Genomic DNA, 25398 nt, shown 5'->3' on the forward strand with positions numbered 1-25398 from the left:
CTCTTGACGGAACGACCTCCTTCCAAGAAACTCTTCGTTTTCGTGCATCCTTCTTTCTTTTTGAATAACAGCCTGACCTACGGAGGCCACAACTGAATTTTTTCTCTGTCTCAGTGCTCAATTAAGGGTTTGCCGGATACGCCCTGTCTACTTCGTACTTCCCAGGAGGTACCTGACCGTACCGAGTACTGGCCGTACCATTGGACCCCGGCTCCCTGTGTTTTTTGGGCCAGCAGCCCACGCGTTCGTTCTCGCAGCTCCCTATTATCCACCCGCGGCAGCAAACAGAACAAACAAAACAAAGCAACCCGACCCGGCATCAAACATTTTACCAGGTATCACGACCGAGGACAGTTTGGACGACAGCGATCAGCCTGCGCCAGAGTGTTTTTGCAGCATTGCCCGCCGTCGCCTGGACATCGCTCCCCAGTCGAGCCGTCGCACTCGTACTAGCGGTCTGGCCTGCTTCGCCAATTAAACACCACGGCGCATGAAAGGGACGAGATGAGGTGCCCACCCGCCGTCGTCCCCTTCTAAACCGCCCTTCACACTCGTTTCCCATGAAGAAAACTTCAACTGTTGTTTTGCAAACTTGTTTTGTATCGGCCTTTGCCAACGCTCTTTTCCTAAGTGACAGCCACCCGCTGAACGTGCACAAGGCCATCCTCGTTGCCAGAAGAACGAGCCGCCCAATTCCCGCCTTGCCCCAGTCACAGCAGTGTTCCTCGTCGTCGCCGTCGCCATCGGCCCTCGCCCATTGGAGACGCCATCGTCGCAACTGCGCCGCGCCCGCCACTCCTTACCGCCGGCGGAGAACCTCGTGCGCCGCCTACTACCCCGATTCCCTGCGCAAGACATCGCATTCCTTTGTCCTGCACAGGCCGCCCGCCTCCAAGCGCCCCGAGACACGACGGCCCGTGCCGACCGAGACAGCGACCATGGAGCAGGCTATATCTACCCAGAATAGCCTAGAAGGACTCATGCTGTCACGACCCCCAGCTCCCCAATCCCATTATAGCCACGCGAGAGAGCCCGACAAGGCAGAACCGAGATGCTTACCAGATGAACGGTTCATGCCTCCTTCTCCCCATGTCGACGACTCGATTGAGACGCGGTCCGCGCGCTCGGCCTCGACGGCATCTCGCAGCACTAACCGTCTCTCGCTGACGTTGCCTATTGCGCTGCCCACCACCTTGCCGTCGCGCCCGGCTCCCATCTCCACCACCTCGGCTTCGTTCCCACCTACGCCGCTGGACTCGCCTTCGTTAATGTCGCCTGTTGACCCCAACGACTTCATCACTGCCATTGCCGCGCAGGAGCGTCGTGTTCTCGAGCTCCGAGAAGAGCTCAGCCGCGCAGAGTCCGATCTGACACGGCTGAAGAGACAATGGACCTCACACGAGGCGCACAGAAAGAGGGCCGAGAGACGCAACATTGAGCTGCTACGTCCCCTGGCTCCCATCAGCACCGAGCTGATAGACGACTCTGCTACCACGAAGCGAAACGCGGAGCTCGACAAGAGGAAATCATTGCTCCTCAGCCACCAGAGCCAGCAAGGCACCCCAGACAGAGGGCGTCGGCGTGTTTTCAGGGGAGGCCACGCAAGGACCTTGTCGTTACTGTCCCCCACAAAGCCAAACGGCCCTGGCTTCTCCGTTCACGAAGACGGGCCTGGCGAGGACAGGTCTGGTCTCGATAGCGATTCGCCGCACTCCAGCCGGTTCGCCCCCAGCACACCGGCCCCGCCTTCGAAGCGCGCTTCGTGGGCTCCGCGGTCGCAGCACCAAGCAAGTGGTGTGAAGCAAATCGCCCAGGACCTCAAGACCGGCTTGTGGACCTTTATGGAAGATCTGCGGCAGGCAACAGTGGGCGACGAGCCTATCACGGGCCATGGAGATTATCTTAGGGGCGGCGACGGCAACATGCGGCAGACCTTGAGCGGAAGTACGAGCCCATCAGGCTATGGCGGTGATGGACAAGACACCATCCGTGCCTCGGGCGCCAACTCTCGACCCCGGGTTGATTCGGTCTTTGACGAGACTCCGCTGGCAAAAGACGATCACGCAGAGGAGAAAGACATCAACGGTGCCGCCCCGCCGAGGTCTGCGCCGGCTCTCTCGCGATCAAACACTGAGACATCAAAGACATCGAAACGGTTCTCCTGGACGCCGTTGACAATCGAATCTTATGAGGATAGCGATTGGTCAAACTGGGACAGTCCGTCTGTCAACTCGCCCAGATGGAGCGGGTCGACGGCGAACGGGGATATCATCTCGACGATCCCGGAAAGGCGCAACGAGAACGACACTCCTCTGTAAGGGTTCTCTTTCTTCGTCCTCCGTAGGGACATATTCCGCTGACTCGTGCTCCAACAATAATAGCAAGAAGAAAGGGTCAAAGCCGCGTCTGGCTACTACACGCTCCCCACGGTCCCCGGGGCCACTGTCGCCCACCAAGCTCGAAGAGCTCTTGCCCCCCGTACTAAATCGGCTTACGCCTAGCAATCTTAAGCGGACTGCTACCGAGTTCATGAAGGAATGGGAGAAAAGCCTGTCTCCGCCTGACCAGGGATCTACATCGACGACGACAACATCGAATGCTGCTGCGGCGGCGGCGGCCAGGGACAGGGGCGCGAAATGACGGCACCTAACGAGCGCTCACGCTATCTCATCAGCAACCTGCTAGCTGGGTTGGGTTTCCAAAAGCATCCTATTCTCTCCGGTATAACGAACGGCATTATACCGCGTTTATACCGCGCTCTTGGACAAGGCCATTTCTGGATCTAACTTTGAACCCGAGGAGAGAGCAAGGGCTATACTCGCTTGGATCATGACCCTGGGGCCCACGTATCTTGACGAACTGCCATGTCGGAAATGACTTGCAGCGGCGGAGAAGAGAAGAGGAATAAGGCAGAAAAGCCGTGAATAATGTCTTTATTTATTGGAATGATTTGGTAAGAGAGATGGTACGGGTGGATGGATTGATGGATGTCGAGCATCGAAGGACGAAAGTTTAGACCTTTAGTTGCGGCTCAACTCAAGGTTCCAAAACAAGAGGGGGAGGGGGAAGTTACCTATGTATGATTTGTATGACGACTAGATGACGATTGTATGAATACCTACCATGCAAAAAGAAACCACGACTTAGATATCCCAGACATTGCACATTCTCCCGCTCTGTGTTGTTGCTTCATCCTCGGCCGCTCTTCTATCGCATTTCATATATCCGGGGAGGCTCAATGCTCGCCTTCGAGCGCGACGACGGTACAGTATACATAGGTGCAATACAGACAAAAAACATTGGACCGAAACAGAATCAAGATATACTATTTCAACCGACTATCTTCGGTAGGTTCTTAGGGGTGGGAGGGTTATGTATGTTACGATAACCTCCAGAGTCAACCACGAAGAACAAAACAGCCAACACGAGGCGAGCGACAAAAAATCATGCCAGGGTAATAGTAGGTTCTATGTATGGAGGAAAAGGACTTTCCATTACCGAATCATGTGCATACAGGCAAGGGTACACGTACAGAATTGCTGCAAAGCAAGCCAAAAACAGGGAATACAATTTCACTACTCTCTCGCCTACCAACAACAACCTCTTCCCTATGCGAAGTTCCTCGTCACGCCTCCTTAAAATATCAACATCTACCGGTACCACCGACGCCATGGCTGGTTAATTACTCGTCTGTGACGGACGCGAACTTGTCGAGCATGCTCTGCTGTATCGCCTCGTACTGTAGTAAAAGTTAGCGGTAAATCAAATTTGACCTTGAGCAAACCGGGGATACATACTTTCTTGGTGACGGCTTCCTCGCCATCACTAGGACGCTCAAACTTGAGTTGCCGCAATTGGTCCTGCAGATCTTGAGTGGCATCGCGCACCTTGGCCCAAGACAGACCCTGGGCAACCGCCTTCTGGGACTCGTCGTGGAATCCCACCATGAGCTTCATCATCCACTCCGTCTTCCACAGGGGGCAAAAGGCATCGTATTTTGAATATCCGTTTTGCTGTAGGAAGTCCTCCTTGATGAGGGTAGACAGGTCAAGTGTGATCTTGTCAGGGTCAGACAACGCCGACTTGCCGACCAGTTGGACGACCTGGTCCAGCTCTTCGCTATCCGAAAGGAGCTGGCGGATGCGGTCACGCAGCCTCGGGAACTCGGGAAAGTCCTTTTCATACCACTTGTCTAGGGTTGTCATGTACTTGCTGTAGCTGACTGACGTGTTGATGGACGGGAAGTGCTTGCGCTGCGCCAGTTTCTTGTCCAGACCCCAGAAGACTTGCACAATACCAAGCGTAGCCGAAGTGACGGGATCCGAAAAGTCACCACCTGGGGGAGAAACAGCGCCAACAATGCTGACACTGCCCTCGCGAGACGGGCTGCCAAGTGCCTGGATCCTGCCAGCACGCTCGTAGAACGAGGCCAACTTAGCGCTGAGGTAGGCGGGGAAACCCTGATCGGCAGGCATTTCCCCCAAGCGACCCGAGATTTCTCTCAGAGCCTCAGCCCAGCGGGATGACGAGTCGGCCATCATGGCGACGTTCATGCCCTGGTCCCTGAAGTACTCAGCTACTGTAATTCCAGTGTAGATGGAGGCCTCACGCGCGGCGACGGGCATGTTGGAGGTGTTGGCAATGAGCGTGGTCCGCTTCATGATGGGCTCCATGCGGCCGTCAACCTCGATCTCGAGCTCGGGGAAATCCTTCAGAACCTCGGCCATCTCGTTACCGCGCTCGCCGCATCCAACATAGACAATCACGTCGCTGTTGGAGAACTTTGAAACCGACTGGCTGATGACCGTCTTGCCGCAGCCAAAAGCGCCGGGAATGGCGACAGTGCCACCCTGAACCGAGGGAAAAAGGGCGTCCAGCACGCGCTGGCCAACAATGAAGGGCTTGTCGGCAGAGTGCTTCTCAGTCGTGGGGCGTGGAACTCGGACGGGCCACGTCTGCATCATGCCGTACTCGCTCTTCTTACCGTCGAACTCGACCTCGAGGATCTTCTCGTCTACCGTGTAGCTGCCCTTATCGGCGATCTTGGTAATGGTTCCGCGAGCGCGGGGAGGGAGCATGATCTTGTGAACCGAGACGAACGAGTTTTCGTAGACGGTTCCCCAGACATCGCCGCCGGCGATGTGGTCGCCAACCTTGAGCGTTGGTGTGAAGTCCCATTTCGTCTTGCGGTCGAGCGCAGGGGTGGCGATACCTCGGGGGATGTAGATGCTGTTGGAGACGTCGGCGATCTTGGCGAGCGGCCGTTGGATACCGTCGTAAATGTTGTTCAGCAGGCCAGGGCCAAGCTCGACGGACAAAGGCTTGCCTGTTCGCTCTACTGGGTCGCCAACCTTGACACCGGCTATCGGTGAAGAAGTCAGTGGTGAGCCTCGGGGACAAACAGAAATGGAGCGTCCTACCAGTCTCTTCGTACACCTGAATGGTCGCTTGGTCGCCATTGATTCGGATGACTTCGCCGACGAGGTTGTCGAGGCCAACTCTCACCTATTCCAGCGCTTAGCTTCAAACCAACGACGACAGGATGCGAGGGGCCGCGAGCCATACCAACTCATACATAGCAACACCGATCATGTCCTCGGCGACAACAACGGGCCTTCGGGTCTAATGTTAGCTACGGTTTGCAACGAGGAGGGACGTCGTCGGTCGGGATTCGGTAGAGACTAACCCTGATACCGAGTAGATCTTGCCTGCAAGCCATCAGTGAGTAAATAGAACGAGCACGACGCCAGCCAGGCACGGGCGGTCGCAAGTATTCAGGCATACCTGTGTGGAATCCATCCTTGTCGCCATCTGTCTTTGACTATGGCGAGGGTTTGCTGTCAGTGTCTAGTCCTGGAGGGGTAGCTCGAGGATGCGGGAATTGGGCCACGCGGGCGACGACAAAGCCTTAGTGAGCTGCGAATCGATGGGGCAAAGCTTACTGGAGCCATCTTGGGCGAGCTAATTGGCGACGGCAGAGTACTCTCAAGTTCGGACGGAGATTTAGAGACAATAGAAGCTATAGGGGTATGCACGAGCGGCTCGGGCGACGGTGGGTCGGATGGGGAGAGCTGCGGTGTTGGTGGTGATGGTGGCAGCGGCGGGAGGTTTGCAGCTTGGTCGAGGGCCGATGGGGCAAGCTCTCCCTGGTCGCTGCCCGCAGCCGCAGCACCGCCCACTGGCACTGGCACTGGCAGTGGAGAGAATGATGCGGTGGAGGCAGACGCTGCGGCGGTGGCACTGGCCCTGGCAGCTGGAGGCGCCTGGTGGCTGCTGCTATTGTTACCTCTAGTCCCGACCAACAGGTCAACAAGCGACGGCCGCGCCTTCAGTCGTGGCCGCAATCCTACACCATGCATGCAAACGGCTGTCTGTATAAAGCCACGCAAGTAGACAGCTAGGCAGACGTATGCGATGGCCTGACTGTAAGTTTTGCGTAATCGACAAATTGGCAAAAGTTGTTCGAGGGTTCATGTTTCGGGCACGTCGGTACTTGCAAGTGCAGTACGGTACCGCCCGCCAACAGACCCGCTCACCTAAACAGGCTACAGGAGAATGAACCAAAACATCAGGACCCGTGGGAAATCCATGCTCGATTTCAGGCTTGCCTGGTTTGGTCAGCCGTAAGTTGTTCGCAACTTCGCATCGAAAATGCGGCGTTGCTGTTAGCGAGCGATCCTGCTACGTTATTTCCTGTAAAGCCAAATAACAAACTAAACTCTGTTTTTCCATGAAATGTATCTGATTTCTCAAAATCTTAAGCATAGGTCGGGCAATTCTAGTTCAGGCACGGATAATTAGCTCTCTCAACGATGAAGTGAGTGAAGCTTAGAGCAACGAACATACATGTAATATACGCAAATAAAGTGCTCAAACAAGCAAAGTCCTCGAACCTATTTGGACACAATCGCGGACACGTGCACAAAAGGGGACATACGAAGAGCATTCTCGGCTTCAATGGTCGCCTTTGCTTTATTTTGTTCTCCCCCCTCATCGCTTATGCTGAACTAAACCTGCAACCCCTTGATAATAAGCCAACCCGCCAAGTATATACATAGAGCAGAGACCCAATGCAAAACCCTCCATAGCTGCAGTCTTCTGAGAGAGCACCCATACCTGTCCACCCCCTTTCGCAATGGCCTGCCTTGCTTCCACCGCCTGGTTGCAAAAGTCCAAGAGATTAATAGTAAAAAAGCTACGCTCCTCCAGGCTACTGACTTCATTTCCCGCTCTTCCGCGATTTCGTTGCTTTCGAATCTCCTCACGGAGAGAGGCTGGATGATAAGAAGGTCCTGTTTTGTCCCCCTACGGAATTCTAAAGCTACCATGAGCAGCCGGCCATGTGGCCTCCCAGCTGCCACCCTTCTCCTCGAATAAAGCAAAGGCCGCCTGCTTGCCAAAACGCCATCGTCAAAGATAACTCCCTGCTGCGCAAATGCACTGTTAAACATGATGGCGAGAATCGAAGGTCACTTTTACCTCTCTGGCAAGCCCTGCCACCCCACCCCATCCGCCTTAGAATGCATTATATAGGACTAGGCCCGCCTTCCTTGGTTCGGAGAGCCTGATCCAAATGAGGGCATCGAAATGAAATCGTTCGTAGATGACCGCCGCCATTACCAGCTAACTTGATAGCGATACCGTAGCTTTCACTCCCCTAGATGAAAAGCCACGGAAGGATCAGTTGAGGAATCCTTTGCATGCTGCCGTCCCGCAAAGGCAGGGTATGCGGTCCAAGCTGCCGATCTCGCGCTCGAATTTGTAGTCATATGTCAACTCCTCGTCTGCAAAGCGTTAGTTAAGCCGTCCATTTCAAGAGGATACTTTCGTTCAGTCTGACTTACTCTGGGCGATATCTCGTAGGGCATAGATAACAATGCGCTTGCTACCTTCCACCTTGATGATCTTGGCAGTGCAGTTGGGCATGCAGCTATGGTTGATAAAGCGAGCGATACCACCTTTCTTCGTCGCATCAATGACCGTGTTGTCGTCGATCCGAAACAGATAACTGCTGCCGATGCCGCTTTTGAGGTACCGGTTCTCGCGAATCTCCGCAATCTGCTGCCGGACTTCCTCGCCGACATACTCGATGATCATGTCGTCCTTTGGAATGTTCTCCATAGCGTATAAGCCCCAGTTGTGGATGGCCGAACGAGCGAACTTGACTGGCTTCTTCCGTTTCTTGAGCTGATTGAATCGCAAGACGTCAGAGTCCTGGCCGAGCGTCTTCCTCTGATCATTGAGATCTGCGACGAAGCGACGATTGTTGACACGGTTGGCTCGTGAGTTGCCCTTTGCCACGAGACTCTCGGCGGCAAGCCTGGCAGCTTCCGCAGCGGCGGCGGCTGCACTGTCCTTCCCGCTCTTCCCGGCATGCGCCTGGCGCTCCTCCCTTGCTCTCTTGACCTTGATGTGGTGGGGGAGATACTTGGATTTCTCGGAATTGAGAATCTTATTGACACCTTCGGTCCTAGCACAGCCAGTAGGATTTGGCACATAGTAGCCCTCAATTCCCACTGGCTTCTCTGTTGATCCATCGGCAGAGTTGAGTTCACGAATGCGATCCCGTTTCCACAGCCAAAGCTCCGGCTCCTTTATCCCCCCGTCACCGAATTTCTTCTTGAGTTTGGTGATATTTGGATGGTCGTGGTCTTCCAGCGACAGACTCTTCAAAGTTGCCACATCGAGGCTGAAGTTCGGTGGAAGCACAAGAGCTGACTCCGGAGTCCGAGGATACAGATTCTCGTCCAGATCCGGTTGATCATCAGGCTCCTCCTTAGGTGCTTCTTTGACCTCGGGTTGTTTGGGTTTGGGTTCCGGCTCGGGCATGGGTGAAGGCTCTGCGTCGGGCGTAGGCTGAATTTCATGCACTTCTTTAGCCGGGGGGGCCTCGCTCTCAAATATCTCGAGTTGTTGTCGTTTGAGAGCCTCTCTCTCCTGGAAGATCTGCTTCTTTGACTTCTTTTTCGTCTTCACAGCCTTCTTGGGTTTTGTGTCGGTAGGAACAGGAGTATGCGTCCGAGAGCTATCGGTGTCTTTCTCCTCGACAGGCTCGGCATCAGGAAGAACAATATCCTCCGAAGAAGGCTCTCTTGATGGGGTGACGGTTTTAATGTCCCCAATTGTCACACCGAAAAGCTCCTCATCTGACTTCTTCTGCCGCTTGACTGATGCTCCCATAGGAAGATGTAGCTTCCTCTTCTTTTGCAACGATCCTCCGTCATTGAGCGCGAAGCTGGCCTCTGTCATCGAGTCATCATCACCCGCACCCCAGGAGACGTAGCCCTCCTTGATGGGATCGTCATCTGAGCTCATCCGACTCCGAGGTCGAGACTCAGGTTCTTCAGTATCTCGGGCTAAGGAATCCCTGTTTTCCGTCTCGTCCTCAGACTCGTCGTCACTATCACCTCTCAAGCGATGATGCAGGGATCGGAACTCGTGGGGCTTTGTTGGCGCTCGCTGGCGGGCGAACGGATCATTGAACCCATGCTTCCGTGTGTTGAGTCCGGTATTCTTCACCTTTCGAATACGAGGCAGCGATGCAATATCGAGTCGTGCTGTACGTCGCTCGATGGGATCTGCCCTAGAGTTCGGTGTGCTGACGGGAGACTTGTCTTCGAAGTCATCCACAATGATGGGAGGAAGTTTAGTGCCGTGCGGGTCGTCGATGTTAAGACGGCGCCTCTTGGCAGCGTGATTGACAGGATCTAGAAACTCGAACACAAGAGGGGCCGCGACTTTGGTTCGGATGTGTTTGATCAGGTGCTCGGTCATCTCCCGCCGAATCACCTCAACGGCCTCGTACACAGGGTCGAAATTCTTGGCTCGCTGTTTTTTTTCCTCTTCCAGGTCTGCCTCCTCCTCACGTCGACGCCTTTCTTGCTCATCTCGTTCCCGGAAATCAACCACAGCAGCCCTTCGCTCCGGAACGATGCTCTGCCGTGGGGCCTCGACTGGCACATGGGCGCCTTTACCAACGGTCCCGTATAGATGCAGACTCATGACCATCGTGTACGTAAAAAAGGCCGTTCCGTCGGCAGCATTATAACACCGCTGCGCTTGGTCGCGCCCTTGAGTAGAGTCGTGAAAGATAATGTAGTAGCCAGTCTTGTCCGCGCGTATGTCGTCGATCACGTAGGTTTTTAGCCGCTTCTTCATGTGGGTAACCGTTGAGTGCATAACGGGGACATGGTCCTGGGCCACGAAAATGTATGGCTCGCGTTTAATGCGGCTCAAAACCGGTTCTGGCTCGACGTAGCTGTGGAGATGGACCCGAGGTTTTATCGGCATCCAGCCGGTTCCGGGAGGGCCAAGAAGTCCGGGGACAACGGGAGGCAATAGAGCTCGATGCGCTGCTGGCCCTTTAGGCGCCATGGGAGGAGGGCCCGGGATAATCTCTTTGGACCTCGGGCCCGTGGGGATCTTGGGCGCGAGGACAGGCGCTTGCGACCCCTGTCTGTCCTGTTTTATCGCCTCCTCTAACATACGTGAGCTCTTACGGCCTTCCGGGTCATACTCGACGCGCACGGTGCTCGCCTCAATTCTCTTCCCATGCATTATCCGCATCGCACGCTTCACGGCATCTTGTGCGCTGATCGAAACTGGGTGCGCGCGACTGGGCTTTGAGTCCTTGTAGCGAAATGTCGCAAAGCCGAGGTAACTCCCGGTGTCGGGGTGCATCTTATTGCTACTCTCTGCGATGTCGCCAAAGGAAGCGAACACGGTGGTGACCTTTGAGAAGGTGATCAAAGGGTTGAAACCAGTCACGACAATCTGGGTCGGGGGCCCAGGACCGCATGAAGTCTTGAGGTCATACGTATACGGCTTGAGGTTGTATGGCGCATGGCGTAACCGGGCTCTGGGCAGATGGAAGTCGACATTGATGTAGTTCAACCTCCCACCTTTCGCTAGGCGGGGGTCTGAGGGGGGAGCGTCATCTTCATCGTCCTGTTAAATGCGATATTAGCCAAGTACTTTTACAGCAAAGATGACGCTCCCCCCTCCTCACCAAGATATCAGATATACATACCAATCCAAACTCCTTGTATACCGGTTTTGCCTTCCTCTTGTCGGAGCTCGAAATCGAATGATCTAGAAGAGGGTCATATGTGCACACGATGGATCTAATCGAGCGGCTTGGGTCCCAGATGGGTGCACGTTCGAAGGCGGGAGGCATGGAAGTGGCATTTTCATTGGAGAGCCCGTTGGGCCTCGGGGCAGCCCCATCAGGTCCGTCGCCGTGTTGCGGGGTGCTCGATTGCGCCTTGGTAGGACCCGATGGGGGGAGGTACGAAGAGGGAGAGTCGATGGAGGTGAGAGGCGTAAGATGGCTGTTTCTCACCGAAGCCACGGCGTTGTGTCGCGTGGAGGAGCTAAAGCCAAATGAGTTCGAGCTGGCGTGGGAGCTAGCCGAGCCCACAGTATTGAGCGTGTCGCCGACAGGCGACTCGCCGTGTTCAGGGGTAGGGTATGGTGCATCAGCAGCCATGCCATTCGGAAGGGATTTCGACGCGAAACCAGGGCGACCGGGCCCTCCGTCCGCTCGCGGGGCTGATGATCCAAGCGGCGTGCGATGTCCATTTGTATCGGCGACGTGCGAGGATGGCGACTCCTGCGCCCTCATTCTTGCCTTCTCGCGCTCCGTTGCTCTGTCCCTGGCGGCCCGCGGCGCGGCAGGGAAGAACTGTGCGAAACTCGCACCCGAGGGGCGAGACATTGCGAGAATGCGTGACGTCTACCGCTTCCGCCGTCCTCCGACCATCCTATCGCGTGCCGGTGATGCTGAGGGACACCATACATGTGCGTCGATGGGTTCTGGTTGCTTTGGTATGGGAAAACCTACGCGCGCATGCGACGTCCACGCGACAAGCGTCTACCGACCGTGGCGGACCGCGGCAAATTGGGCCGGATAATGGCGATGTCTCCAGGCGCTCTGCGTTGCAAAAATGGCCTAGATCCCTCAGGCGACCTGCGAGAAGTCTTGGGCGGCGTAGGTGACGCGGAATGCGCTCAGAAGGGATTGCTTTGGGCTGCAAAAGTTGGACGAGGATTAAGTGCGAGGTGGAAAGTTTGGCATTCAGGGAGTGCTATGAAGCATGGTAGGTAATGAATTCGCGAGCGGTAAGTTGGCTAAACCCAAACCGGCCCTGGGCAATTCGAGCCCTTTGCCAAGCAGATGGGGCGGGTGGGTTCGCGTGCGTCCGCAATGAAGAATGTGGCTTAACTGTGGCTTGGTCTTCAGGTGCCGAGAGGTTGCATTGGCAGAGTTAAAGAGCTGTCACTCCCCGTAAAAACAAAGGTAATGAATGCAAAGCCTTGTGAAGGTAAAAGAAAGAGATGAGCCTAACTACCAGGTCAAAAATTCTTTTCTATTACGAATCCGGTAAAGAATCGCCCTTTTTTCCTCCACCTTCAATAGGACCTGACAATAGCAAGGCACTATGCGCTGTGAGCTGCCTTATTACTCTACCTATTGTGTGGAAGGACCGGTGGGATGAAAAACAGGCTCAGTTCAACCTCACTCATACCGTACAGTTTGCCTTGCTTACCGGGCTGGTATCTAAATCGCAGTTCCTATCGTGCCTGCAGTTTCACCCATTTAGTGAGGGCACACCAAAAACCTTTACGCCGTATGAGTAGCTAAGTGACTGCAAAGCACCGCGAAATACGAAACGCACATGCAGCCTCTTTTGGCACGTAATAATTAAACGTAGTTATTTTACATACAATCATCAAGAGAATTGACATCCATTGACACCAGCAAGCAGCGTGTATGACCACCCTCCTCGTTCTTCACCACAAGAAAAAATACAGCTGTTTCAGAATACGCCCGCGACACAGCGCTCAGGCAATTCCCAAATTCTGCAAGCAAAGCAGAGGGCTTCAAGTAGCTGAGGTAGGTAGGTATCCATCCGCTTAGAGGTTAGGCATCTTTCGCAGCAATGCAAGGCCCAAATATGTCTTCCCACACGCCGTGGCTAGGCCGCCTAACAAAGGTCAACCCCATCCAAGGTGTCCTTCGTAATGAACTCCAACGACGGACAAAGCCACAAGAAATAAAAGAAAAACCAACAGCAGGGGCAGAGGGCTACCAGGTAATACTCTAAAAGTCGGTCGAGAGCTGGAAATCGTCGTTAGCGCCGTCAAAGCCAGGGACAACGCTCACGCTGCCGGTTTCTTCTTCATCGACATCGTCAAAGATGCACAGAAAATCGGGCTTCTTCCACTCCCTCGATGATGAGTTATTCTGCGCAAAGCGCGCCGGCGTGATGGTACAGTCTGATCCTGACGACGCCGTGCTGACAGAGCGCGTCAGGGTGCGAGGCTTGGGGGCGAGTTCTGCGAGGTGTGCGACCGAAGGGCCGCTTCCGTGGACGGCCGACGATGCAGAGCGGCCCTTGCTGTAGCCCAGTGTGCTGCGCGATGCTGCCACGGCTCCTGCACGGCCCTGCGCGCTTGCGCTTCTAGGCTGGATGGCTGGAACTGCTGGTTTGCGTCCAGCCAAGAGAAACGGCTTCGGATTCGGCTTCGGCTTGTTTGCGGCTGCAGCAGAGAGGGGTCGGTTGGCTTTCGCCATTGAATCGCTCAGCGGCCTAAGGGGCATAGCGAGAGCAGACGCCGCCTTTCGGGACGCAATCGTCGCTGGCTGTTTAGAAACTAGGGCGCGTGCTTTCTTGTCTTGGCTTGCCGCTTGGTCGGGTTTCTTTTTGTTGAAAAAGTCCCTGCTCGCCGGCACGTCGCCAACGCTCCAGTCAAACTCATCCATATCTCTCCGAATCTGCTCGTCTCCAAGTTGGAAGGTGCGCTGGCGGCGCTGCTCCATGTCCCTCTCCGTCGATGACATGCCGTTTTCGTCGATATGGTTGAAATAATACTGGTAATAGCCCTTGAACATGTTCTCTGGCTTTAACCCTGCGAATGTAAGAACACCGTCGGGGAATACGTCAGATTGATACACGGCATCCTTGGTCCTCGGCGGTGCGTATTCGATGTCTTCGTCTTCATCCAGAGGGTTCTTATCGGTGTGCACCTCGAGCTTCGAAGACTCAACCTGCGGGGGACCTTGCTTTGGCCGGACGGTTGTCGTCGGCTTGACGCCAGTCTTCTCCAACTCGCGAACAAGATCTTTGACGCTGCCCGTCTGTTGGCCCGTTCGGGCCTTGGCATTGGTGGTTTTGTTACCGAGCGGCGCGCGAGACGTTCGGGGCTCTGTGTTTGCCGTTAGCACATTTCCTACGCAAGTCGCTGGAGCGCTGCGGTCGCATGACATACCAACCGGTGTCATCAAGTTTGACTTGTTCGCCTTGCCCAGGGCATTCCCGCCCTTTCCAATTGTTGCGATGTTCTCATTGTTTCCCTTGGTTCGGAGAGCGCTCTTTCCGGGAAATCTGTGGTTCGTATTCTCATCGTTGAGTGGCACTTTCGACGGCGTTTTTGGATATCGGGCGCCGGGCGTCTTAGACTGGAGCTGTTGCTTCACTCCCCCAGCTTGACGGCTGAAAAGGTTCTCCTGGTCGTTATGTGCTGCCAACATTGTCACAGCGTGCTAGAAGATGCCTCCCAGATGCCAATTTTGATGACTCCAGTCCTTGAGATTTGACGTCTGGCTGGGGAAGTTTTATTGCAGGGGGTGGCTGGGAACGCTCGGTCGCAGCTGGCCTACTCTATTTACGGAAAGGGAATGTGCACTGTTGGCCGAGCAACGGCAGGTAGGTGCCCCGCTTTAGCCGCATGGAGATCAGACGGGTAAGACCAGCCGCTAAATAACCGCAGCAAGTCGAAACGCCGACGCCTCTTTCTGAGGAGGGGCACGGCGTGTGGCCTCCATTTCAAACCCACCAACGCATCCGACGGCGCCCTACCTTCTTCCTCCGCAAACACGGCCAAACACAACCAACATATTGTCTCGTCAATAATCTTGCCACCCAATAACCATTCACATCTTGCATCGGATCCCCAGTCCCCAACCAGACGCCAGCATGGATCGCATCAAGGAGGTGAGTTCGATGTCTCTCGAGCTGGACCCTTGCCTACCCCACCATGCATGGGAGGGGCGCCCCTCATTGAGCACCACGACAAACACGACAGACGAAGCTATTTGGACATTTCGAGCTCATTTTCATGGCGACGATTCTGCGCTTTTCTCTACGGCAATGAAGCCCGCTAACCCGATAATCCAATACGCAGAAAATGAACAAGCTCCGTCTGGATGCTGACGAAGCTGCCGCGAAGGTGGACGAGCTTCAGGCCAAGGTCAAGACGCTCGAGCAGGAGAATCTGACCAAGGAGCAAGAGATCACTTCTCTTACCCACAAAAACAGTGTACTGGAGACCGAAGTTGAGAAGCTGGAGGAATCGGTTAAAGGCCTGAAGTCATCCGCCGACCAAGGCCTCCAGCATGGCAGTCAGAACGAGTCGCTGAACCGAAGAATCCAGCTGCTCGAAGACGAGGCCGAGGAAGCTGATAAGACGCTTCGCGAAGCGAATGAGAGGCAAGTCAAACAACATAAGTCTCCCCGCCTCTGCCAGAGCTGCGCCGCTGCGTCTACTTGCCGCGGACCTCATATCATGAGCACTAGCCAGCGCATATTTGCTAACTTTTCCCCCCTCTTTCTTGCAGACTCCGACTTACGGACGTTAAGGCCGGACACCTCGAGCGGAAAGTCCAGGCCCTAGAGAGCGAGCGCGATAACTGGGAATCCAAGTACGAGGATATGGCCAAGAAGTACGGCGAGCTTAAGAAGGAGATGGACGAGTTCCAGGCCGAGATGGGCAATATCTAAATGCCGTGCTGTGCGAAGGAGGGTTGCGTACTTATATTTATTCTGCGGTGTTTTCAAAGCACAACCCAGCTTGTGGATTTTAGCTTAGATTCTGTCGTTTTGGGGTGTCGAGAAAGGGGTGAAGTTGATGGGCCATGTTCCCCAGTTAGTTTCACAACTTGATGATTTGACCCAGGCACCAGATCACATTGCACGAGACCAGTTGTTTATTCAGGACTGCCGTAGCGAAAGAGCGGCTCCTTGATTTATTCTTTCCCCTTAAAACGTTTGAACTGTTGTTTCCTTTCCGTTATCCTCCGCTCGAGCTTGCTTTCGTAGCGAAACTTTTTCTTCTTATTAGTGTTTTCTCTTGGCCGTTTTCGAGACCCGTCTTTCGCCGCGTCGGTCTGTGCGTCTTCCGCGGCAGCCTCTTGATCCCCTGTGTCTTGTTTCGACGTGGGCTTGTGTAGGCCGTCCCGATCAACACTGACAGCCTCGACGGTGACAGTTGTATAGCGGTCCTCGTCAATGTATTCGTCTTCCCGATTGAGGGGCTCTTCTGGCACCCCTTCGTCGGACAAGCCTTGCCATTCCTCGCCGTCTGAGTCGGAATCGGACCCATCCAGGCCAGCGGTTCGAGCCTCTCGGATCAGCTTATGGACTGTGTCTATATGTTCCTTGACGGCCTGTCTTCGCTCTTCCCTGACCTATTCACACAGTGTTAATAAACACCCCTTGCGAGAGGGAGGGCTGTGTCCGTACTTGCTTCCTCGCCGAGATCTTGTCAAGGCGCGCCTGTGCCTCTAGTTGCTCCTTTGCCTGCTTTGATCGCTCCACTTTGCGCTTGTGGAATCCAGACAGGTATTCGGCCCGAGCATCTTTGTCAAAGGTGATCTCCTCGATCTTGTGCACTGTCTTTCGCCTCTTGGGCGGCGCCGGAGCGACCTTCTTGATCCTCGGGTGCGCAAACATGGCGAAGTGCGAAAGAAGTCTTTTCGGTGAGGTGTGTTGCCTGGAGATGCCTGTAATTTAGCGATGACGGCCCCTGTAGAGCCAGGGAAAAAATGACACTAAAACAAAAGTTGTCGCATTCCAACCACTTTTCTGCCGCTGGCCACCGCCTGACTACACGTTGGTAGGCCGGTATCGAAGCTGACCCTAGCATCATCCTCTCCACTCTGGCCGCCTGCAGAAGCTCACCCGCACCTGGGAAGCATATCCCGCCATCACATCACGACCGAGCCCACGAACCGACGAACACGAGCTCGGAATCCCGCAAATATGCACTTCTCGATAGCCGCCACATTGCTGACCTGCACGGCCGCCGTGCAGGCCTTCTCGGACTCGTCGCCATTCTTCCTCCTCTCCAGTGCCAAGTATGTCTCAAGCGCCCCGAGACCCAAGGGGAATTGGCTCAACTCATTACGCGCCCCCCACGACCAGCTGCTGATCATGCGTGCTACTCGATAGACTCGTCGACACAAGTCTCGGCGACAAACAGATTCGCACGAGCAGCTACGTCACTAGCAAAGCGAAGGAGCTGCTCGCGTCGTGCCCAACGAGCCGCTACATCCTCGTCTCGCAGCCGAATGTCCACGCCGACGACATCCACGACGCACAGTCCGGCTGCACCATGCCGAACCTCTGCCGCGCCGTCTTCAGCGAGTCGACCCAGAGCCGCTTCAGTGTCCGCGAAGTCGTGGGCAACATTCTGAGCCAGACTCTGGCAGACTACATCACGGCAACGTGCGTGGAGCACGGCAAGCAGGGCAAGGTCGAGCAGGTCGAACTGCCCCGGTTGCCCTCCACGAGGGAGAAGGTCGATCGGGCCTACGCGCTGATTGATAACGGTATGCTGAACTATTTTTGTGTTTATGTGGGTACGTCTTTAGATACGCCTGATAATCTAACTCTTGTGGATAGATCATAAACTTGGAGAGCTGCTGGACACTTTGGGCGATGACTACACCGTCGTGTTCTTCTCGGACCCAAATGAGTTCAAAGCCTATGAGCCCGAGTTTGTTGCGCCTGTCCATATGGACATCAAGCGCCAGTCGAACCAGGAACCTGTTGTTTTCAGGAGACAATCAAACGAGACGGACAACCGCCCTCTGTTTGAGAAGTACCAGTTTTTTACGCCTGGTAGGTATCCATCTTCCCATCAGGCACGTTTTCTATACAGGAGGTACATGTTGGCTAATGTGGCGTTAAGGTATCTTCATGGGGTTTCTAGCTCTTATTGTCTTGGGTTCGATTCTCGGTGTCGGCCTCAAGGCTCTCTCTAGCTTAGAGGTCTCGTATGGCGCTTTCGACAAGGATATGGGGCCCGCCGCCCAGAAGAAGCAACAGTAAAAGGCGGCCTTCTTGGACTATAAAACGCACTTGTAATCCGGGCCTGAGGATTTGTAGCATATTTGGGAATAGGTGGAGTTTGGAGGTTGTGCATAATTACGGCATCGCTACTAGAGAGAGTCTGGCCCAAGGGTGACTCTGTCCTTTTTCAGGGGGGACATTAACTGCCTTGTATGGGGTTGTGTTTGCAATATATATTAAGGTGTTCGCCCTTTAATCACAATTTCTGGTCACGATTGCTTGGTATTCCCGGTGATGCACCACTCGAAATGGAGAGATCAGCTCGGGGAAGCACTCTATGGGTGCCGTTTTTATCTTTTCCATGAGAGTCTCACTCATTAAGAACGCCGTTAAAAACAAAACCCAACACCAGCCGATACCATGAGACTTGCCTTCCTCCACGATGATAGGCCTAGCCTGTCCCCATCTCTCCCCTAATCTACCGCTAGCCGTTACACAAGATGGCTGGGCAGTAGGAAATTTGCAATGCCCTCCCGCACAGCGTATTCGTGCCCGCAGTGGCCGCACACCAGCTTGCCCTCCATCATCTGCGTCTCCACCAGTAGGTTGTGCAGCTCCTTCAGCATGGCCTCGTCGGCCTCCAGCGTCTCGGCGCTGGGCGGCTGTTCTGGCAGCTCGGGAAAGCCCAGCTGTTTGTTCACGGACGAGCGAGTTGAACATGTTAGTTTGTCATGCCCTTGTGTGAGAAGCGAGTGATCGGGGGATGCGAATGTTGAGAATGGGGGTGTAGTAGAAGCAGATTTGGTTTATATGCGATGTGAAGGGGTTGTAGGGTCAAATGAGACTAAGTTCGAGACATATAGCTTTGTATAATGCGTGTGAGGGGGTGTGAAGGGTGTGAAGGGTGTGAAGGGATAGCAAATAGCTTTGGTTATGTTATGTGGAAGACATTTGTGTGTAATTATAGTTGGACGGCAATGGAAAGGACAGAGAAGCAAACAGCTACGGTTATAGCAGTGTGCTGTTTTATAATAAGAAATAAACAAAAACGCACCTCGGTGGACGTAGTGCGCAGCGCAGTCCAGTCAAGGCGGGGCAGCACGTTGACTAACAGCTGCGGGTTGATCTCGAGGTCGTCGTGAACGAGTTCGGCGTCCTTGGGGTGCAGCGGGAACGAGTCGGACGAGGCCTTGCACGTCTTGACGGCGCACGTCAGAAAGTTGAGCGTGAGGACCTTCATTTTTTTTTTTGCGTTAGTCCTGGCTGTTGTTTCGTTGCACCAGTTTATTTTTAACGAGTGAATGTCGCAAAGTCAGGAATTCGTAATACGCAGATAGGCAGGCGGGTAGGTAAAATAGATCTGGATATCTTGATATAACCTTGCTGTTAAGAAAAAAAAAAGTTGCTCTAAAAATTTAGCTCGGGTATCCGTACATTTGTCTCACAAAACCCCACGTGATGCCCTGAGCAAGTCAGAAATGCCGCCCAAAAATAGGAACCAGTCAACACAAAACATATTCTGCCTGGTGTTGACTTTCTCTTTCACGGGGAGCTGGTCTATAAGCTCCCCCAAAACCCGAATTAAAAAGGCTTGTTTCTCCTACTCCAAAATCTTCTCGTGGACACCGCGCGCCGCCTGACGGCTCTTGGAAAGACGCAAGTACAGGGCAACGGCGGCCACGATAACACCAAAGAAGAAGGCCTTCTCCAAGACCGATCGTTCAGGCGCGGACAAGCCTGTGGAAAGGGGGAGAAAGGCGAAACCAAAACTATCAGCATAGGTCCAGTCACCAGAACTTGTTTGTGTCTAACAAAAGCGAGCGACATGAATTCAAAGAGGGGGGAATAGATGGCGTCGCAGAAAACATGATAAATGATGTACACGCATCCGGCTGGCGGGCGCTGTGTGATCGCGTTTATTTATTCGTTTCGCCCATCTCTTATCCGTATTTTACTTCTCTTCCGCGAGTCAAAGGTGCAGGAGGCATGTAGGTGGGAAATCGGGGCAGCGGTGAGATGGTGCAACAAATAAAGAAAGCATTTACAGTTCAACGTGGATACCTTCAGCAGGGACTTCCAGCTCGCCGCTCTTGACAATCTTGACCTCCTTGGCGGGCTTGTCGCCCGGCTTGGTCTCGGCATTCTCGATCAGCTCCACGACTTCATAGCCCTCCAGGACCTCGCCGAAGACGACGTGCCTGCCATCGAGCCAGCTGTACGATTTTAGGTTAGTACAGGCAAAGATTGCTTCTCATGCGCCAATATACCAGCCGACTTACGAGGTGATGACGGTGGTGATGAAGAACTGCGAGCCATTGGTGTCCTTGCCAGCGTTGGCCATGGAAAGAATGCCCTTCTTGGTGTGCTTGAGCTTGAAGTTCTCATCCTCGAACTTTTCGCCGTAGACTAGGAGCGCGATCGTCAGGAACCCAGCCCAGATAACAATGGGGACAGCATCGGCACACAGCAGACGGGAGCCAAATACGTACTGGACTTGCCACCGGTGCCGTCGCCCTTGGTGAAGTCGCCGCCCTGGATCATGAACTGCTTGATGACACGGTGAAAGGTGGAGCCTTCGTAGCCGAAGCCCTTCTCGCCGGTCGCCAGCGCCCGGAAGTTCTCGGCCGTCTTGGGCACCGTCTTGCCGTAGAGGCCCATGACAATACGGCCGATCGGCTCATCGCCGTGGGTGATGTCGAAGTAGACCTTGTGGGTGATCTTGGGCCCCTTGGTAGCGGCGGCCGGCTGCGAGAAGAGAAGCGACAGGCCCACCAGCAGCGTGGCGGCCAGCAAGACCCGCCGAATGTTGAACATGGCTCCTGATGTCAATTGCACGGGCGCAGGAGCGTACGGAAATTGGTAGATCTGCGAGACGAGCTGGAGATGCGTCCGATTCGAATTCAATAGGATGGGAGAAAAAGAAAAAAAGATGGAATTGAGGCCAACAAAAGAACTTCTAGGCCGTGTCTCCCCAAGTTGAAGCTACGTTTCACTCCGCGCGCAGAGCTGCATCCAGCCCCCTCCCCCACCGCCCTCCCGCAGAAGGCCAATTAAAGCAGGGGCGCCGACGGAAGGTGGAGACTACGGAGTAAGGCGGATGTGGACAGCCTAAGGCATGAGTTCCCTTCCTAGTGCTTACTTACATTGCCATCGGGCTTTTTCCTGGGGATTTGAGTGGCGCCTTATCGCCCTTTGCGATAAGAGTTGTAGGCAGGCTTATGTGCCAGGTGGAGCCGCCTATCTACACTACCCCGTACAGAGTAATAGGGATTTATAGGAAGAGGCCAAATTGATTGTCGTTGCGGCACGGCCAACATTGGCCTGACGTGATAATATTGGGGCCTAATAGAAAGTACGAAACGATGCGTGCTACGTGCCACATCGGACCGGGGAGTTTGGCAACTAGATTCAAGGTAAGGTAGTTGAGTCCATTCCCGACCAAGACTCCTATATCCGAGGACTGCGTGAGCTGTCGAAGGTGCTAAAATAGGAACATGTACACCCCTGATGAGTAATACGCCTAGGTAGGTCCGATCGTTAGGTGGTCAAGGGTACGTGCCGCAGTAGAAATGCGGCGTCAAATTTATAGAGAAAAGCAGTGCCGAAATCTTGCACAGACCTTCGCTGCCTTTGCGTCTCAAGATACTATTGATACGTATTTGTTCCGGGGGGTAATAGAGTCTAAAACAGGACCTACCTTAGGTACGGCGTATCTTTTGTGAGTATGTAAATAGCTAATGGCTAGTATATACGAAGAGGCCATCTTCGTTGTAACTTGAAACAGGCAGACACGCTAATGTGATGTGCAGAAATGTCTTTCTTTTTCTTTATGTTTTCTGTCCTACTTCTTGCAGAGGTTATCAGGCCCGAGCCGGATCTCGCCGGCTGCCAAAGGTACACCTGCCCGAGGCTACCTACCTCAACAACTCTGTGCGTCATCTCATTCCATCTCATCCATGGGGGGGATACCAGCTCGCCACCATGATGGCCCCTGTGGTGAGCCTGCCATCTTCTCCTAGCCTAGCCCGATACTAGCTCGAGGTATCTCCCTGCTTGAAACTGTTTACCAGGCAAAAGCCAGAGAGCGAGCGCGTGGATTGTGCAATGAGATCTCTCTATATAACAACCGTGGGAAAAGCGCCTGCGCTCTAAGTGACCTATCGCGGTGGTGCGGGAGCAGCCGCGTTATCTGGTCGGCTGGGCCGGGTTAGCAGCAGTATTGGACGTAGTAGCATTGGACGTAGTAGCATTGGACGTAGTAGCATTGGACGTGGCTTTGGTCTTGTTGTCCTTATTTTCAGTAAGCCCGGTCTGGGTTCTGTTGGTGACCGTGTTTTGATCTACGGCACCGAGGGGAGGCCTCTTGGTAGCCGTTGCGCTGGAGGGAGAGTCGCTAGTTTTGGTCTTAGGGACCTCGGTACTGACGGCGGGGCGAACGGCCTTGGTGTGGTCAACAAGCAGGGCGGGGTGTTTCTTTCCACTAATCTTAATGAATGGGTGCTCCTTGTTGGTTGGATCCTCGTATTCGACGGTGACGGTGGTATGCTTCTTACCAGGGCCGGGGTAATACATCATGTTACCGTCGCCCTTGAAGACGGCTACAGCGTCCTTGGGGGGACCGCTGGCACCGACTGCAGCGGTCTTGGGGTTGTCGTATTGGTCACACCAAATAGTCTCGTCGCCCTCGATTTTAAAGTCACCACCGTCGCCATAGTTATAGATCGTCGACCTGTTTTGATTCTTACTATCACCACCACCACCACCGGCAGCACCACCGCCACTGCCACTACCCCCACCGCTCCCCTGCGCGCCGGAACTGCTTGCCACGCCGCCAAAGTTAGTCCGGTAGTAGGTCAGCACATTTTGCAGGGTGGGCTGAGTCGTGCCCCAGTTCACTTCGGTGCCTTCGACCGGCGATTCTGTACCATTTTGCTGCGTGACGAGGATACAAGTCCAGTAATTTCCGTCACGGGTGCGCCTCAAACCGATGTAGAAGGTGTATCTCGCACTAGAGCGCGTTTCGCCATGGGTTGCAGACCACTGAGGCCCCCAACTACCGCTTATATAGCCACCAGTGGCAGCTGCGAGGGATAGACTCATACCGGCTGGATGCTCTGTGCCAGGCCGGGCCGCTTGAGCCGTTGCTCCCACGCAGAGTGTGGTTTGTTTTCAGAGGGCGGCGATGCCGTGCTCCCCAAGACGTGAGAGGCTGATTCGTTCATGAGCCTGCCTTTCTCTCCCTCCCTCTATCCATGTTGGTTTCAACTCTGCTGAAGACGCCAGAACCTAGGCCGAATGCGAGAGATGATTGTACATGTAGCTTCGGGTCATGAATCTCTATCCGTGTTGGTTTCAACTCTTCTGAAGACGCCAGAACCGAGGCCGGATGCACGATGTACCTAGATGATGGCTTCTCCCACCAGACCAGCCTTGCAACATCTTGTGACAAGGCCGAGAGATGGAGGGGGGGTGGCGTTGGACTATAATGTCATGGCTGTCGACCCTCACCCGCAAGCCAGCCACGTTGGAGTTGGTGGTAGTTTGTCAATGTCAAGATGGATCTGGATGGTGCCGGTAGGGCTGACTTATTTTTAGCAAGGGCGCCAAACAAGACAGGCGCAGCGGTTCCCGACAGCTCGGTGGTGCAACTCGAACCGGTTGCCAGATAAGATGCGGTGGCGCGGTATGTATAATGCGGAGTGCAGGGTGGGTGCGGCATCTTTTGATGTTGGGGGGTACGTAGCTTGAGGTACGGTAGAGGAGGCTCTGGACTTTGTTTGCAAGGAAGGGCTCGTCAGAGTCCCCTGTTACCTACCCAGGTTAATCAGGTAGCAACACAGTGGTGTGTGGTAACTTTCCATACTAGGGAGAGGTGTTTTTCGCGAGCCTAGGAAGGTAGTGTGTACAAGTACATTTGGAGGGAGTTTAAATGCTGTTGCCAATTTAGGCATATTTATCGGCCTGCGGCGGCGGCGGCGTGCAAAGTCAGAGGTCAAAGAGACCACACCGCGTACTGTAATTAATACCTTGTGTATACTATACAGTCCCATCATTCACATTTCTACCCGACCGCCGCCCACACCCGGCCTTGGATGCGGCAGAGACGTGCATCCATTGTTGTGCCGCGCAACTTGGAGCTGAAGTAACCTGTTTTGTTTCCAAAAGACCATTACTCCCAGGTCGCCTTTTTCACCGATGGGGATTATGTGTACGTATGGGCTCGTATACTATATAACACTGGTAAGGCTCTCAAGTTACCAGGGCGACTCCGAGGGCGCCTACCGGCATAGCCGTCGGTTCGGTCTATGTGATGGTGGAGGAGACCTTCCCCGTCACCTTGTCGCCCGCTATGCGCGTCCAGGTTGTAGACGCCTGCGGGCAACCGACGGGTGTTTACGCAGTCCTCAAGGTGTTTGACCGCCACTTCGGCCCAGGGCTCCGGAAACGCGGTAAATATACAATCCTTCACACGGTGCAGGACGAAAATAACTTTGTACAGTATGTCGCCAGCGGTAAGTCCGGACCTGTGCTGCAATAAATATAATATGAGCGCACTACCCAGATGCTCTCCGTCCCGGCCGAGGGCTTCTACGAAGAGGCCTCCAAGGGGGATAGGAGCTCCGTGTTCGAGGCCGCCCTCCACGATGACGAATATCGATGGTTCCGGACTGAGACCCGAGCCTATGACAAACTAGTCAGTATTAAGGGCGAGTACGTGTCGAACATGTATGCCCATGTCTGTCTTGACATCAACTCGGCAACTGTGACCAACAACTACGCGTCGAGTCCCGAGTTCTAGGCCCTGGGCATGCTGATCGAGTATATGCCTACCATATCCTGCGAGCTTCTGAAGAAGAGCAGCATACAAGGACTGAACGTTCAGTTCTTGACTACAGTCGCCTAGAACGCAATCATTGCCGCGTCCGAGATCACCAAATGCGGAGTTATCATGGGCGACGGCGGCATCCATAACGCGCTTCTCAGACAATCCGATACTCGGATTTTCTATATCGACTTTGCTCAAGCCTACTTCAGGGATTCCTTCCCCAGTAGTACGGCCTTCTGGAACACTGCCTGGAGCAGAAACTTGACTGCCGTCTCTTCGGTTTTGGACACAGTGGCAGTGAAGCGGTTTAAACGTGGCATTAAAGATAATCTTAACTACCCGCCCCCATTATGGGCTAGTTGGTTTACTTTAACGGGCTGACAAGAGTCACCTCCCTTAGTTTGTCTTTTTTCTCCTTTCTCCTTTCTAGATTCAACATGACGAGAACAATCGATAGAACCCCTAGTTAGCGACTTAGCCTAGAATAGCATTCATTCC

General features: G+C 54.2%; 10 protein-coding genes across 10 annotated transcripts; 4 read left to right on the forward strand and 6 right to left on the reverse strand.

Moving 5' to 3' along the window:
• Positions 1-560: 560 nt before the first annotated feature.
• On the forward strand, positions 561-2640 carry B0T26DRAFT_672496 (uncharacterized protein; the record flags this gene model as incomplete). Its single annotated transcript, XM_060439459.1, has 2 exons — positions 561-2314; positions 2382-2640. The coding sequence occupies 2 exons, from the start codon at positions 561-563 to the stop codon at positions 2638-2640; spliced, it is 2013 nt and encodes a 670-aa protein (XP_060300736.1).
• A 1042-nt stretch (positions 2641-3682) lies between these two features.
• On the reverse strand, positions 3683-5951 carry B0T26DRAFT_672497 (ATP synthase alpha/beta family, nucleotide-binding domain-containing protein; the record flags this gene model as incomplete). The annotated part of the gene is made up of 7 exons (XM_060439460.1): positions 3683-3739; positions 3798-5362; positions 5421-5505; positions 5566-5614; positions 5687-5708; positions 5785-5821; positions 5943-5951. 7 exons carry the CDS (start codon positions 5949-5951, stop codon positions 3683-3685), a joined length of 1824 nt encoding a protein of 607 aa, XP_060300737.1.
• A 1729-nt stretch (positions 5952-7680) lies between these two features.
• On the reverse strand, positions 7681-11716 carry B0T26DRAFT_748176 (SET1-like protein; the record flags this gene model as incomplete). Its single annotated transcript, XM_060444936.1, has 3 exons — positions 7681-7784; positions 7845-10947; positions 11030-11716. 3 exons carry the CDS (start codon positions 11714-11716, stop codon positions 7681-7683), a joined length of 3894 nt encoding a protein of 1297 aa, XP_060300738.1.
• A 1386-nt stretch (positions 11717-13102) lies between these two features.
• B0T26DRAFT_672499 (uncharacterized protein) lies at positions 13103-14533 on the reverse strand (the record flags this gene model as incomplete). The annotated part of the gene is made up of 2 exons (XM_060439461.1): positions 13103-14208; positions 14272-14533. 2 exons carry the CDS (start codon positions 14531-14533, stop codon positions 13103-13105), a joined length of 1368 nt encoding a protein of 455 aa, XP_060300739.1.
• Positions 14534-14978: 445 nt separating this feature from the next.
• On the forward strand, positions 14979-15782 carry B0T26DRAFT_738415 (tropomyosin; the record flags this gene model as incomplete). Its single annotated transcript, XM_060443593.1, has 3 exons — positions 14979-14996; positions 15187-15491; positions 15620-15782. The coding sequence occupies 3 exons, from the start codon at positions 14979-14981 to the stop codon at positions 15780-15782; spliced, it is 486 nt and encodes a 161-aa protein (XP_060300740.1).
• A 245-nt stretch (positions 15783-16027) lies between these two features.
• On the reverse strand, positions 16028-16733 carry B0T26DRAFT_748179 (nucleolar protein 12-domain-containing protein; the record flags this gene model as incomplete). The annotated part of the gene is made up of 2 exons (XM_060444937.1): positions 16028-16468; positions 16524-16733. The coding sequence occupies 2 exons, from the start codon at positions 16731-16733 to the stop codon at positions 16028-16030; spliced, it is 651 nt and encodes a 216-aa protein (XP_060300741.1).
• A 178-nt stretch (positions 16734-16911) lies between these two features.
• Positions 16912-18350, forward strand: B0T26DRAFT_847787 (BIG/ATPase V1 complex, subunit S1). Its single transcript, XM_060447612.1, has 4 exons — positions 16912-17137; positions 17232-17611; positions 17685-17903; positions 17974-18350. The coding sequence occupies exons 1-4, from the start codon at positions 17043-17045 to the stop codon at positions 18111-18113; spliced, it is 834 nt and encodes a 277-aa protein (XP_060300742.1). The 5' UTR covers positions 16912-17042; the 3' UTR covers positions 18114-18350.
• On the reverse strand, positions 18351-19450 carry B0T26DRAFT_695972 (Trm112p-domain-containing protein). Its single transcript, XM_060441325.1, has 2 exons — positions 19129-19450; positions 18351-18763 (listed from the first exon to the last, which is right to left on the reverse strand). Exons 1-2 carry the CDS (start codon positions 19312-19314, stop codon positions 18566-18568), a joined length of 384 nt encoding a protein of 127 aa, XP_060300743.1. The 5' UTR covers positions 19315-19450; the 3' UTR covers positions 18351-18565.
• B0T26DRAFT_695978 (cyclophilin-like domain-containing protein) lies at positions 19451-21081 on the reverse strand. The gene is made up of 4 exons (XM_060441326.1): positions 20564-21081; positions 20354-20480; positions 20120-20287; positions 19451-19811 (listed from the first exon to the last, which is right to left on the reverse strand). The coding sequence occupies exons 1-4, from the start codon at positions 20886-20888 to the stop codon at positions 19796-19798; spliced, it is 636 nt and encodes a 211-aa protein (XP_060300744.1). The 5' UTR covers positions 20889-21081; the 3' UTR covers positions 19451-19795.
• Positions 21082-24423: 3342 nt separating this feature from the next.
• On the forward strand, positions 24424-24873 carry B0T26DRAFT_748184 (uncharacterized protein; the record flags this gene model as incomplete). Its single annotated transcript, XM_060444938.1, has 2 exons — positions 24424-24567; positions 24637-24873. The coding sequence occupies 2 exons, from the start codon at positions 24424-24426 to the stop codon at positions 24871-24873; spliced, it is 381 nt and encodes a 126-aa protein (XP_060300745.1).
• Positions 24874-25398: the final 525 nt, after the last annotated feature.

Source organism: Lasiosphaeria miniovina, assembly GCF_030549165.1.
Source record: "Lasiosphaeria miniovina strain SMH2392-1A chromosome Unknown B0T26scaffold_2, whole genome shotgun sequence".
Taxonomy (NCBI): Eukaryota; Fungi; Ascomycota; class Sordariomycetes; order Sordariales; family Lasiosphaeriaceae; genus Lasiosphaeria; species Lasiosphaeria miniovina.